The sequence below is a fragment of the Caloenas nicobarica genome, chromosome 18, assembly GCF_036013445.1.
Source record: "Caloenas nicobarica isolate bCalNic1 chromosome 18, bCalNic1.hap1, whole genome shotgun sequence".
NCBI lineage: Eukaryota > Metazoa > Chordata > Aves > Columbiformes > Columbidae > Caloenas > Caloenas nicobarica.
Window position 1 is genome coordinate 4,714,302 of NC_088262.1, and position 12,724 is coordinate 4,727,025.

General features: G+C 46.1%; 1 protein-coding gene across 2 annotated transcripts in view; it reads left to right on the plus strand.

Moving 5' to 3' along the window:
- RECQL5 (RecQ like helicase 5) overlaps nt 1–11,756 on the plus strand; it is a 36,512-nt gene extending 24,756 nt beyond the window's left edge. For both annotated transcript variants that reach the window (XM_065647992.1, XM_065647991.1), the window contains exons 9-20: nt 3,258–3,485; nt 4,675–4,774; nt 4,984–5,020; nt 5,794–5,852; nt 6,000–6,076; nt 6,561–6,654; nt 7,106–7,246; nt 7,707–8,380; nt 8,574–8,652; nt 9,543–9,794; nt 10,301–10,373; nt 10,490–11,756. In XM_065647992.1, coding sequence (XP_065504064.1) covers nt 3,258–3,485; nt 4,675–4,774; nt 4,984–5,020; nt 5,794–5,852; nt 6,000–6,076; nt 6,561–6,654; nt 7,106–7,246; nt 7,707–8,380; nt 8,574–8,652; nt 9,543–9,794; nt 10,301–10,373; nt 10,490–10,590 — 1,915 coding nt within the window. In that variant the 3' untranslated portion in view covers nt 10,591–11,756. The remainder of the gene's footprint in view (nt 1–3,257; nt 3,486–4,674; nt 4,775–4,983; nt 5,021–5,793; nt 5,853–5,999; nt 6,077–6,560; nt 6,655–7,105; nt 7,247–7,706; nt 8,381–8,573; nt 8,653–9,542; nt 9,795–10,300; nt 10,374–10,489) is intronic.
- Nucleotides 11,757–12,724: the final 968 nt, after the last annotated feature.

The window sequence follows — 12,724 nt, forward strand, 5'->3', positions numbered from 1 at the left end:
AGCTTTTCTCCTGTGTTCTGTGAAGTGGCAGAGGAAGAAGAAATGGCGAGGACGGTGCAGCACGGCAGATGCTGGGGAGGTGAATTGCTCTGTGCCATTGGCCAAGTCATTTACTCTCTGATGCCGTGGGTTTTGCTGCTTGTACACTGGGGACAGCTGACACTGTCTGTCCTGATATTACAAAGGTACATTCCTTCAGACAGGTGTAAAATAATTCCTCATCATCTCATAATTTGCTCTTTTATTTGACAAAGCTCATTAAATGGCTTTTGTTCAGCAACTGCCATCTACGTAGATAATTTGTCCTGATATGATTTCTGTCCTTTTAATGCTTTTGTTTCTTGGCTTTATTCCAAAACTTGCTGGCGTTTTTTGGTGGGAGCTCTTCTGATGGAGCTGTGTACCTTTGTTTGACTCGTATGAGGGAATGCCTTTTTCTGGTGTATTTTGAGAAAGGCAGAGCTGCTTTGGGGATAGGTGACTTTGCTGCTTCTCTGACTGTCCACCTGCTTCTACTAATTGCAGAAACAGGGCTCCTGTTCTACCTGGTGTACAAAAGCGAGGAGTACCATGGTGCAGGCAGCTGTGTGGTCAGTGTAGCACTTTGCCACAGTCAAAAACATGGTAATAAACTTGATTGTTATTTACTCTTCATCCTATCCCATGACGTCAAATCAGGGTAGGATGTCTCAAATGAAATAATGATTTTGTTTAGATATTTTCAAGACCAGTGGTCAGCTCATACATACTCCTGTTGAAGGGTGGGGGAGGCAAATAATAAGGTTGCATGTTTAAAAGATTAAATAGTTTTAGGATATGTATAATAATACAAACTACCATTAATTTATGTAAATTGGCTCTCCATCTCGTGGGCATTAGTCAGGTGCTTGTGTGACTTGGGAAGTTTTCCCACCACGTGTTAATGCATAACCAACTCTGTTTCAGGACCTCTTGTGTTCAGTTAAGCATTAATCCAGTGGTTACCCCCAGCATCCCTGTTGGAAACTCTGGTTTTGGCCTTTTGACTTTGATTACAGGACTGCAATCTTAGTTCTGCAACTGAATTTCCGTTATGACCCAACTCATCAGCACCAACGGCTGAAGTGGAGCTGTGGCCCCAATTTGGGTAATTCTGCAGGAAGATGACGGCAAGTTACAGGAGGCTGGATTAAAATGCTCTGGCTTTACAAACTGGATGGGTTGGAAATGAGAACCTCTCTAAATTCCAGGGACTTCAGAGCAGATCTCTGCTTTCACCAAAACCTGCCTTGGGGCACCTCTCTTGTTCGCATTAAGGGACAGAGGTGTGTGTGAATGTCCCTCCCCAGCACAGGCCTGGTGAGCAGGCTGGAGGAGAGAGGAGAGGGCTTGACCATTAATTACTGTGTGCCTCGCTTAACTCTAATTCAGATCAGCGTGTGCGAGAGAAAGAAACGTGGATTAATGAGAATGCCTGCCTGTTTTCTTTTGGGGAAACAAAAAGCTGACTTGCAGCTCGCTGACATTTCTGTAGTCACGTTGCATTGGCAGGACAGGCAGCGCCAGCAGCTCTTTTGGAAAGGAAGGACAAGGGGATCAAATGTGTTGTCCCCATCCCAGTCCCCCCACCCTTCCCCACCATTTGAAAGGAGCTCTTTGAGCGCAAGAGGAGCGCGAGTCAGTGCGGCTCGGCAGGGGGATATAAAGACAGCTTTGTCGCAGCCCTCGCTGGGTTTTCAGTGCCCTGGGCTGTGCAGTGCAACCTCAGGCTCTTGCACCCTCCTTACCTGAGCAGCGCCAGGTCCTTTGCGCTTGAGCACACACATTTCGTGGCTCTGGTGACAGTAGTTTGTAACCTGCTGCTTCACTCGCTCTTCTGCTTGGCAAATGAGCCTCCCGGGCCGTGGGAATGAGGGAGCCAGCTGCTGCTGCAGCCCCTTGCAGGGTTTGTTTGTGATGCTGTGGGAGAGACATACAGTTCTGTTCCCCCCAGATCCAAGCACGCACACAAGTTAAGAAGCAAACTGCATTTCTTAGGTCTCTGGCAAGTTCAGACATGTCTCAGAGGGTTTAAAATAAGAATAAATGAAGTGCTCACTCAGTTTACCCTTGTGTGACCCACTTTTTGCAGATGAAGTTGGTAAGCCAACTAGGGCACTCCTTGGTAGAGAGGAAAAATCTCCACTTTGTTCTTCCTTGCAGTAAAATAATTCTCTTCTAAAACAACTCTTGTTGCTGCTTGGCTGCAGGATTTGATTTCTAAATGCCTGATGAAGTGTTTCTGTGTATCTGGTATCAGCGTTTTGATTAAGAGACAGCTGGCCACCTCTGCTGTGAAACCCAGGTTTTTAAAAAGCTCCTCTAAATTCTGTCTGCTTTCTTAAAAAAGAAAAAAAAAGTCGTAACTGCCTGGTTATTCTTTTTCTAGCGAAATCAGTGTCTTCACTGGTTTAAGTTAGGGAGTGTTCTAGAAGAGAAATTACTTCCTGCCTGTATTGCTAATGAGCATGTATCTGTCACCAAACTCTTTTTTTTACATATCCAAAAGCACTATGTCTGCCAGAAATGTTTTGAAGATTCTTGGAAGAATCTAATCATCTTCACATGGCTAGTTTGCAAAGGCTGGTAGAACTGGTTGTGCAATAATCTGTGGGCAAACTCACTGGTTTTCATGGATTTAGAACTCTACCCGAACTTTGGCTCCTGATCGGAAGGTTGTATTAGCAGATCAAGACCCAGGCTGCATTATCTGAGTAGTGCTCCCTTGTGACCTCGGTCTGGACTCTATTTCTGTGACTTAATTTACATTCCTGTTTCTTCCAATGTAGATTTCTTCACCTTCAAACCACAAACAATAAAATTAGAAGCTCTCCGGTGTGAAATACAGAGATGTGCTCTGAACTCTGAGGTGTAGGGATCAACAAGACCTCTTTACATATTTATCCTAGAGCCACTCTGATTGGACATAGAATATATTTGGGCAACGATGCAGAATTAATAACTGCATATTTCATCCACTGTGCCTTTTGCATATCTCAAAGATCCAAACGCATTTAGCAAAGAGGTTGACACCACTGTTTGTTTTACATGTGGGGAAGTGTCGGCGAAATGCCAGGAACAGAACCCCAGTTCTGCTCCAGGGCTTAATTCCCCTGATTCCGGGTGGAATACACGGTTCTCTGCAAAAAAAAAAAAAAAATTCAAGTCTGTTTTATTTGAAGGGTGGGGTTCTTGTCAATACAAATAATGACCAGACCATTTTCCCTTTTGTTTCCTAGATGTCGCCATGCTGCCATAGCAAAGTACTTCGGAGATGTCACCCCACCTTGTAACAAGTGCTGTGATTACTGCAAGAACCCTGGGGCGGTGAAAAGACAACTGGAGTCACTGGAGCGCTGCACCAACAGCTGGAGCAAAACCTGCATCGGGCCCACAAGTTCCTCCTGGGACAGCTATGACCCAGAGCTGTACGAAGGCGGGAGGAGAGGTTGCAGAGGTTTCAGCAGGTCTGTACTTGGTAGCTCAAGCTCAGCTCATAGGGGCTATCAAAGAGAAGCATCTCCCAGCTGCAGGCCCAGCCACTCCTATTTTCAGCACATGTTTCTGTGTGGTGGTATCTTCCTGCAACTTCCTGGCAGCAGGAGCTGGAATTTAATTTTCCACACACTTTGGCAGCCTTGATCACATTCGTGTCCCAGAGAGCCAAAAGCTGTTTTGACTGACCTAAGAATTGCCCCCCCAGAATGTAATCGATTCAAGAAACTAGCCTGAAATTTTTCGAAGGCAGTAAAGTGGGCTCAGCCCGTTCACAGTCACGAGGATCAAAAATGTTTAAATTGAGACCAATGTGACAGCGAAGTATGACACGATGCAGAGTTCATTCCTGACTTAGTACGGCCGTTTGTGGGCCAGCAGGCTGGGGGGGCCACCGACGGGACTCACTCATCACAGAGGATGTAATGAAGTGCCCGTGTCAGCTTCTTCTGCAGATTGCCAAATTTTAGTGTTTCCCTGTCAGGCTCACAGCAAAAGGAAGATGTGCAGTGGGAAACATAATTCATTCTGTAAAACGCTTGGCAGCGCGGAGGTGACAACTTCTCTTCCTCCTTGTTCTCTGGCTGAGTTGTGGCGATTGTGCAGCTCTGCCAGGGTGCACGCTCTGCTGCCCGTGGAGCTCTGCCAGGATCGCAACGCTGTCAGCTGGCCCAGCCCTTTGCTTTACCTTAACCAGCTCGACACCGGTAGCTTTGTTCTTCAGGCAAGTCCAGTTGATTCTGAGGAAACTGGTGAACGTGTGACCTTAGCCTGTGTTTGATCTCAGGACCTGAGAAGACAAGGCCGATGCTGTTGTACAGCACAATGTTTGACACTCGATTTATTGAACCTCTCCATGTCTTGTAGCTTTGCCTTGGAAGGAGCCCTCCATTCTCAGAGCACCAGTTATGTGCTACTAGTTCATGATCCTGCTTACTAGTTCATGGGATTAACAAATCCCATTAATTTTTAGAGGACACTCAGTACTGTCCAGGTTGAGGAATGGTAGTGAAACTAAAAGCTAAGACTTGTTCAGAAAAGACGTGTAAAAATATTTTGTACAATAAATACTGTGATGATCTAGGCTTTCCAAAGCCCGTCCCCCAGTTAATGCTGCAGTTACAGAAATGTTTGTTTCTCTTGTTTTCCTGCCTTATCCAGTTACGACGAAGAAAGCAGTGGGAATGGGGATGAAGCCAATGAAGAGAGTCGGAAACGGGAGTGGAACAACTTCTACAAAAGGCAGATGAGTCTGCGCAAAGTGAGTTTGTATCCATTTGTCAGAGATTCTCATTGGTTTGATTCTCATCCTTTGCCTCTTTTACCACATTTGGGTGCCTTTTCAGTACCTTTGTAACTTCAGCATTATTTTTCCCGGGGGCAAGGGTATAAAATGTGTCTTTTGTGCTTCTAGACCTGCATGTGTGTTACAGGAATAGAAATGTTTGACTGATCTTTATTTTCTTCCAGGGCAAAGAACCAGAAAAGGAAGATTTTGTTCCTCCAAGTAAATATCTTCTTTGATTTATAGTGGGTTTTCTTTGGGAGAAGGAAGTCTTATATTTTGCAGCTGTGTGTAATTTATATAGCATCAACACTGGAGGTATCAGTCCCTAGGCACAGAGGTTAGGCTTTTGGCTGGGAAAGCTTGGCAGGAGGAGATGGATCAGAGCTTAGCTTTTGTTGGGGTGAAAATATGGAATGCATCTTTCTGAACAACTTTTCCAAATAAGCAAGAGAGAAGGAAAACTCTGTCTGACCTGACTTTGTAGGCTATTTCTGCAGTGGTTATGGAGCATTATTCTATTGGGCTGTAAGGAAACTGCTGAAGAACTTTGCCATTTGTAACTGTGCTACTTGGGGCGCTATCTAGCAACACAGTTCTTACATTATTGTAAAAGAATAGCTGGTAGTTCATGTTACTCTATTCAGCCTCTTTGTTTTAGTCGGTATTGTGGGGAGCAGAAAAGAGTTGTGTTTAAGAGCTGGGATTTCTTGAAAAAGGGTTTCCTGAGATGGGGAGGTTTTGGAAAGCTGTTAGTAATGAACTAGCAAAGTAGACATTCTTATCCAGAGAGAAAAATCTCACTTCTGCCTGCTCTTTTGGAGACTGCAGCTTCTCCAGGTAAGAAGGGTGACCGGAGTGGTCCTTGGGGAGACTCTGCAGGGAGGAGCAGGCCAAGCAGTACTGGACTGGCACCCTCCCTGTGCCAGCTGAGATGTTCTCCACCAGCCCCAGCCCTGCTGTGACGCCTTTTCCAAATATCTCTTGTGCAATAGGTTCAGACTGCCCCTTGAAGGATGCCTCCAGCAGGAGAATCTCAAAGCTCACAGTGAAGGTAAGAAAGGCTGGTTAACGCTCAGTCTTGCTGACTTGCAAAGAACAACAGAGATTCTGCCTGCCCTGTGCTTACTTCTTCAGGGATGGAAATCCGAGGGGCACTGTGACTTCTGTAGAGCATGTCTGAGTATCCCATGTTTCCTAGGGACGGGAACACTGCTTGAAGATGCTGGAAGAAGCTTTGAGCACCAATCAAAAGGTTCCAGCAGCAGAAGGAAAAGGGTATGAGAGGACAGGGGTAGCATATCGAGTCCCTTAGCACAGGGCCTGCTCTTCCCTGAGCAACATTACCACACTCAGAGAATGCCTTTGTAAGCTGTTGGGTGCAAGTACACAGTTTCACTTAACAGCATCCTTCTTGTAGTGACATTCAGGATCAGATATGAGGATTCCTGTGTCTGATTCTGCTAAATCAGCTTGAATCCTAGGAGTGGCAATTCTTCCCTGTCCCACAAGATGGGGATAGTGTACTTCTCAAACTGAGCAGCTGGATAAGAGGACTTTGATTTAAAACTCTTTTCACCACACTTTCCATTCTCCAGCAATTCACGGCTGCATCCCGTAGGACTTTAACGGAAGTTATCACTTAATCTTGCACCAGAGGGAGTGAATTTTGTACTTTCTTTGGGGGATGCCTAAGCATTAGCATTCCCTTTGCAGACATAGAAGTGTGTCTTGCCAGAAATCACCCCAGCCTTTGTTACAGGTCAGACCTTCATGCCTGTGCTGTGGAGCTGGAGTATGAAGCTTTCCGGACCAGTAAAATGGCCAACTCGTACAAGGCAACTGTGCTAAAGAAGGTAGGGCCATACCCCTGCTGTCATTCCCTTGAATGTAGTGTGGCCTCAGCTCAACGGGAAGATAGGCTAGAGTTTGTGTAGGAAAGATGGAGAAACTCTGCTTTGCCTTAGATGTCTTCCAAATCTTTCTCCTTGGTTTTGTTTCCAGGAGGGCCCAGAGTCATGTTGGTTTCACATCTTTGTTGGCTTTACAGGCTCTGGAAACCTACCCACCAGTGCAAGCTTATCCAGATATCCTCTGGGTCTAGTAATAAAGGGGGTGGGAGTTCCTCAGCCTGTCGCTGACAATAGAGATGCCTTGGTTTAGGTTACCTCATTGCCATAAGTCTCTTTGAAGTTCTTGTGTCTCCAGGGGAGACATTTGTTTTGCCACTGTGGCTTTTAGTGTGTACAGAGGCAGCAATGCATAAAGATTTCTGGCCATTATAGAATATTTCTGTTCTGTTTTCAGGTAGCAGAAATCAACAAAGCCTCAAAACAAGGAGAGCTGTTCTCAGTCTTTGGGTCTGGAACTGGTGGCAACAGCAGCTTAGAAACACAATCTGGGTGTCCAGCAGAAGAGGACTTCCTCCCTGCATCCCAGGTGTATTCAGTGAGTACAGATGGGATAGACAAGAAGGGAACGGTGTGCTTTATTTGTCTGCTTTTTTATAATTTTATTTTAGGTCCTTTGTGTGGCCATAGCGGTATATTTCTACTGGAATTTCCTTCCCTGTCTGTCCTTTGGTGTTGGAGTGAGATCAACTTGTCATGCTGGTTCCTATTAGTGAATATAATCTACGTACAGGCCATATGTCAAATAAGTTTTTCTTGTCTTTGCTCTAACCAAGGATGCTGTCTGCTTCCTTACTGTGGGCCTATGACTTTAACCTAATCCGTTTCCCTGATGTCTCAGGCGATGGTTATGACGATGAGTCAGTTTTAGAGCCTTCCCCAGCTTACGGCTGTACACACTGGAGCATTGTATACAGAAACTTGGCTCCTTTCAGGGTTCTGCACACAGGGCTTCCTTAATGCTCTCACATCCCAAATTTCTTCTTCTCTCTCCCTAGTTCAAACCCAAGCGTGTGGGAGCAGGATTTCCAAAGAAATCCAGCTTGTTCCAGACAGCTTCAGAACTGCTGAAGATCCAGGAGGAGAGCGATGCAAAGCCTGTCAAAAAAGAAGTTGATTGTCTAAATGGGCAAGACAACAGCAGCTGCAGTCTGGAGCTGGACACCAGAAACCCTGTTCTCCAGAAGAAAGAAGTAGGAACCAAAGCAACATGTGAGAGTGCTGGGGTAGAAGTACTCCTTCCAGAAAAGAAGGGACAGAAACCCAGTCCAGACACAAAAGCTGCCCTTTGGGATAGCCCTACTAAGAAGTCCAAACCTAGCAAGAAGCAGCAAAAGCTTGCAGAAGCGGCTAAAAAAGAATCACAGGATATTTTAAAATTCTTCTCCCTCCCCAAAGATGGGTCCAAAGCCAAAAGTTGCAGCTCAGCAAAGGAAGATGGCCATTCTGCAAGCACACTACCTCAGGTTTCTTCTCAAAGCATGTGTCGAGAGAAACCAGTACCTCAGGAAAACAAAGATGTCTCTGGAGAAGATGTGACTGTACAGTCCCAGACAGTAAATGAAGAGCTGGGAGAGACAGAAGTAACACTGCCTGAGAGAGAGGAGGATTTTAAGATGCAGCAGGTTGCTGAATCTGTACTCCTTCAGGAAGAAATTGATGTAAAATCCAGGTAAAGTATCTACCTCTCTGCTCCCTGTGTTGCCCTGTTAATGAGCCACAGGGCCCCACCAGCCTTGTCCTGGAAACTGGGAATCTCTATTACATCTCTAGGCTGGTGAGGCTTGTTTTACCAGACAGTGAATGTAGTAATATCTTCACTGTGGAATGATTAAAACTGGCCTTCTCTCCACTCTTCCCACCAGTGTTGCTGAAAAAGTCACAGAAACGGAGCTAACTGTTGTTGGGGAAGGTGACTGTGAGAAGCGACCAGGATCAGATGAGGTAGGACATTAACAGATGCTAATTTCCTCTTATTTCTTCTGCTCACCTTGTGCTAGGTTTCTCTCTGGGAGTGATGCTCCTGTTCTGAACTTCACCTGATAGCGTTGTTTATCTGGGGAGGGCCCAGCTGCAAGTGCAGCAGAGAGGAGAACCGTAGTTGCATTGCGCTCCTGGTGTCCCCGTCACCCACTGGGCCAGTGCCAGGAACTTGGACCGCAGTGGAAAACTTCCCCTCCACTCTGCTTTGTTTCCTCTTCTCTGCAACGCATGTGACTGTAACCTCTGCTGGTGACTTGCCTGGAATGAGTCTCTCCACCCCCTCTCGATCTGTAACTAACTATAATTAGCAAGTTACTCACAAGCCAAGGGAATAATCACAGGCCAGTGGCGCGCAGGACTGCTCAGCAGCAAACTGTGCTCAGAGCTGCTTTTGCCATTCAGTCTCTGGTTCTGCATTTGGCACCTGGGACTGCCCGGTAACCGTCTCTACTGAACAGGGCAGTTTGCTCCTTGCTCTTTGAAACCGAACAGGAGTGTGGCACTCCTGCAGTGGCTGATTGTTTCTGAGGGATATATTCTCAGCAGACATCCTGGTAAATCTTTTCCTGTCGGTTTTTCCTGCACAGAGCAGGGCCTAGCAATTAGCTGCCCTAATAAGAGCACAGGGTAATTCTAGATGTGTTAGTCCTAAAGGGTTTTCCTCTTTTGTGTGGGAAACTGTGTTATATGTACACAGCAAAATGGTTTACAGAGATTCCTGCATGTATTCACTGTAGGGAGAGCCTGTAGGATGCTGCAAAGATTGATGTTCTCAGAAGGCAGCGGCTGCTTCAAAGTGTAATGCTGCCATGGGAGCTGATGCCTTTGGTTTTCTTCTCTCCCACCTCCAGGATATGGAAAGTCCTGCAACAAAGCGGCTACGGATAGTGGAAAAATCTTCTATTCTGTCCCAGCCGGAAAGCAAAAGTGTTGGTCCAACAAAGAAGAAGGTGACTTTTGATCCAAACTTAGCACAGTGTGATAAAGAAGGAACCAGCAAGACCATACAGCCAGTGACCAAAGGCATGTCCCTCAAAGAGACAGCAGACATCGTTGTCAAATATTTGACTCCATTCTACAAGGGTGGCAAATTTGCTTCCAAGGTAGGGCACAGCTCATGCAAAGGAGACTGCACCTCCTAGTGATCTGGGGCTCCAAGAAGGGGCAGATGATCTGGATACCACATTTCATTTCCAAGTCACATCTTGCTGAGTGCTGTTTTAGTGACTCCAGGTGCAGCAACTCACCTCTCCCAAGAAAGGTTTTTTGTGTGATTTAGACTGGTATCACGTTGGTTCCACACTTGTGATAGGTTCATCTTTTCTTACTCCTGTAAGTTTTTAAGAACTCCCACCTGCGGTAGACAACAGGTCTGGTTCAGTTTTGGTGTAGTTTACCTGATGTGTTCTGCAAGGCAGCACGTGTGTGCATGTGCTTCTCCAGCGCTGCAGGGTCAGGTGTATTTGCAGGTTTGCAACACCCCTGGAGTCTAAATCTGTGACTGGTTTGTGCTAGAGACAGCCTGTGCTCGGGGTGAGACGAACATGGAAACAGTCCGGTGAGGTAACCAACATCTGCGTTCTGCTCTTTCTCTTGCCCAATTCCGCAGGATCTGTTCAAGGGCTTTGCTCGGCACCTGTCTCACTTACTGACTGAAGAGCAGAACCCTGCCTGCAGGACTGGTGAGTTGGCAGCTAGAGAGAGCACCAAGAATCTTGGGTTCTTTTGATGCTAAATGTCTTTAGAGGGGGTAGATGTCTTAACTATCATCTCAAAGGTGGTGCTTCCTCTCTTGCAGTGAAGGAGGAAGCACAGAGACTCATCAAGGAGTTTTTCAAAACAAGAGTCAGGTGTGAGAGCGAGACAGACTGGCAGGAGCTGCAGCGCTCGGAGAGCTGATCCTTGTGTCGTGTCGGCTGTCTTCCTTTCTCCAGCAGTGGGACCAGGGGATCTTGAAGAACTCAGCCACGGAGGGTTTCATGAAACTGCAGAAGTGAGCTTTCTTTTCCCTCTGCGTTTTTGCTCACTTCTTTCCTTTGTGATTTGCACTTCCAGGAACAAGTTTCTGAGAATTTATGGAGAGTTCTTTTAACAACCAGGGTACCGAAGCCCTCTGGTACCAAGAGGTGTGAAGTCTGCATCTGCTGTGTAGGTCAGGGCTGCTGCCTCAGATGTTCTGCAGTGTCTCCAACCTCTGCTTCCCGCAGCAGTCTGGGAAGGGCTCAGACTTTCCAGCTGGGACTCTGGTTTGGAGTGACATCTTGCTTCTTTGATGGCTCTTCCCCTCGCTCCCCCGTCTCTTAGTTCTTATTTCAGTGTTACCAATGGAAGCCTTACGCTGCAAGTTCACGTGCTTTGCTCAGGGCTGCCTATGATGAACTTGATGGTTGAGTTCCTGGATGGAATGTTTTCTCTTGAAGGGCAGGAGGGGAACGTTTTGTTTTTACCATGCAGGCAATGCGTACTTTCTGAAGGTGTAGAAACTCAGATTCTTTTTATCTTTTTTTTTTTTTTTTTTAAAACTTTGTCTAGTTCTGACTGTCCTTTAATTTAAGCGGTGATGCTCTTTCAGTATTTACCTCTCCAATAGTGGCATGGAGGTTGCCAACAGTTTTCCAGCATTTGCTTGTACCCCCTAAAGCCATATTTGCTCCCTGTGCCTCACCCGCAGTCTGCAATAGAAGGGGCAATGCTGCTGTTACAGCTGGTTAAGGTACTGCTCTGACCCTCAAATTGACACTGCGGTGCCCCTGCTGCTATGATTATATAAGGACCTGAACCTTTGGGTATCAGTGGGGTTGAGGTAACCCGATTCCCTGGCACAAGTCCTGTCTGTTGGGTTTTTGTTGGGTTCTGTATTGTTCCATGCCTATAGAGGATGGTAGCCTCAGGCACTAGTGCTGCTAGAGGAACCTGCAGCCAGAGGCCATCAGACGGGCTTTTGGGTCACTGTACTCAACACATGTATTTTTTAAAAATGTATTGAAGGGTACGTGCAGAACTGACAATAAAGCAATGTTACTGCCTGGGTGAACTTCTCAGAAATGCTTTGCTTGTCTTGTAAATCAAGGGCCTCCCGAAAGGGCAGGTTAAGGCATGGGGTTGTGTGACAAAGTGCTTTATCACAATGTGGGACATTTCTAACCAGGTGAGTTGTGCTTCTGCATAAGGCAGCAGAAACTCAGAGAAAGAAGGGGAATAAGGATAAGTTAATCTTCAGTGATCTTCTCTATTCCTTTCTTTCACGTTGCTGCAGTTCTTTACGCAGCCTTGCAGTAGCACGGCTGAAGGGGAAGGTGTAACATGCTTCAGGTAAGACCTCACAGGCCGTAGTGAGCAGCACTTGAAGGGAAGATGCTGTAGCTAGTGTTGGCATCAGCTCACCAGCAAGAAGGTAGCTGTGCACCACAGCTTGCGTTGAGCAGCCTCAGGTCTGTCCCGTTCCCAACCAACAGTGACAACCTTTTCCTCAAGCTTTGCCAGTTACCTGCAGGTCAGTCATCCCACTGTAGGTGTAAACCAGTATGTGTCATGTCATAGCTTCAAAATATCTCTATGTGATTATTTTATTGCAATCTCCTAAATTGCAGTTACTTTTCAGTTCAGTTGGACAGCTGTATCAATAAAAATAAATTAAGCAGTTTTGTACAACCCAGGATGCTCTACTGTAATACAAGCTCCATTTGAATACACTTTCTCCACAGGCATGGAGCCACCATTAAGTACGACAGCTGCACGGGCATGACTGACTTCTTTATAGTAGAGGGAAACATAAGCATAATTATGTCAGTAAGCAATTAATTACAATAAACTTTCTTACCATTGCAGCTCAATTTGTGCCCCAGCATATATGTTAATTTTATATTAACACTGATCTGCTTTGCAATTAAGATGCTTTCTACAAGCTCCTGCTTCACAAATCCTGCCACAGGGCCTCTTGCATATCAGTACAAACAGCTGGCCTGTGGGAAACACCAGCAGCCAGTGCAGTCATTTCATAACCTCAGCTTCGCGTCGTGATACACAAATCTCT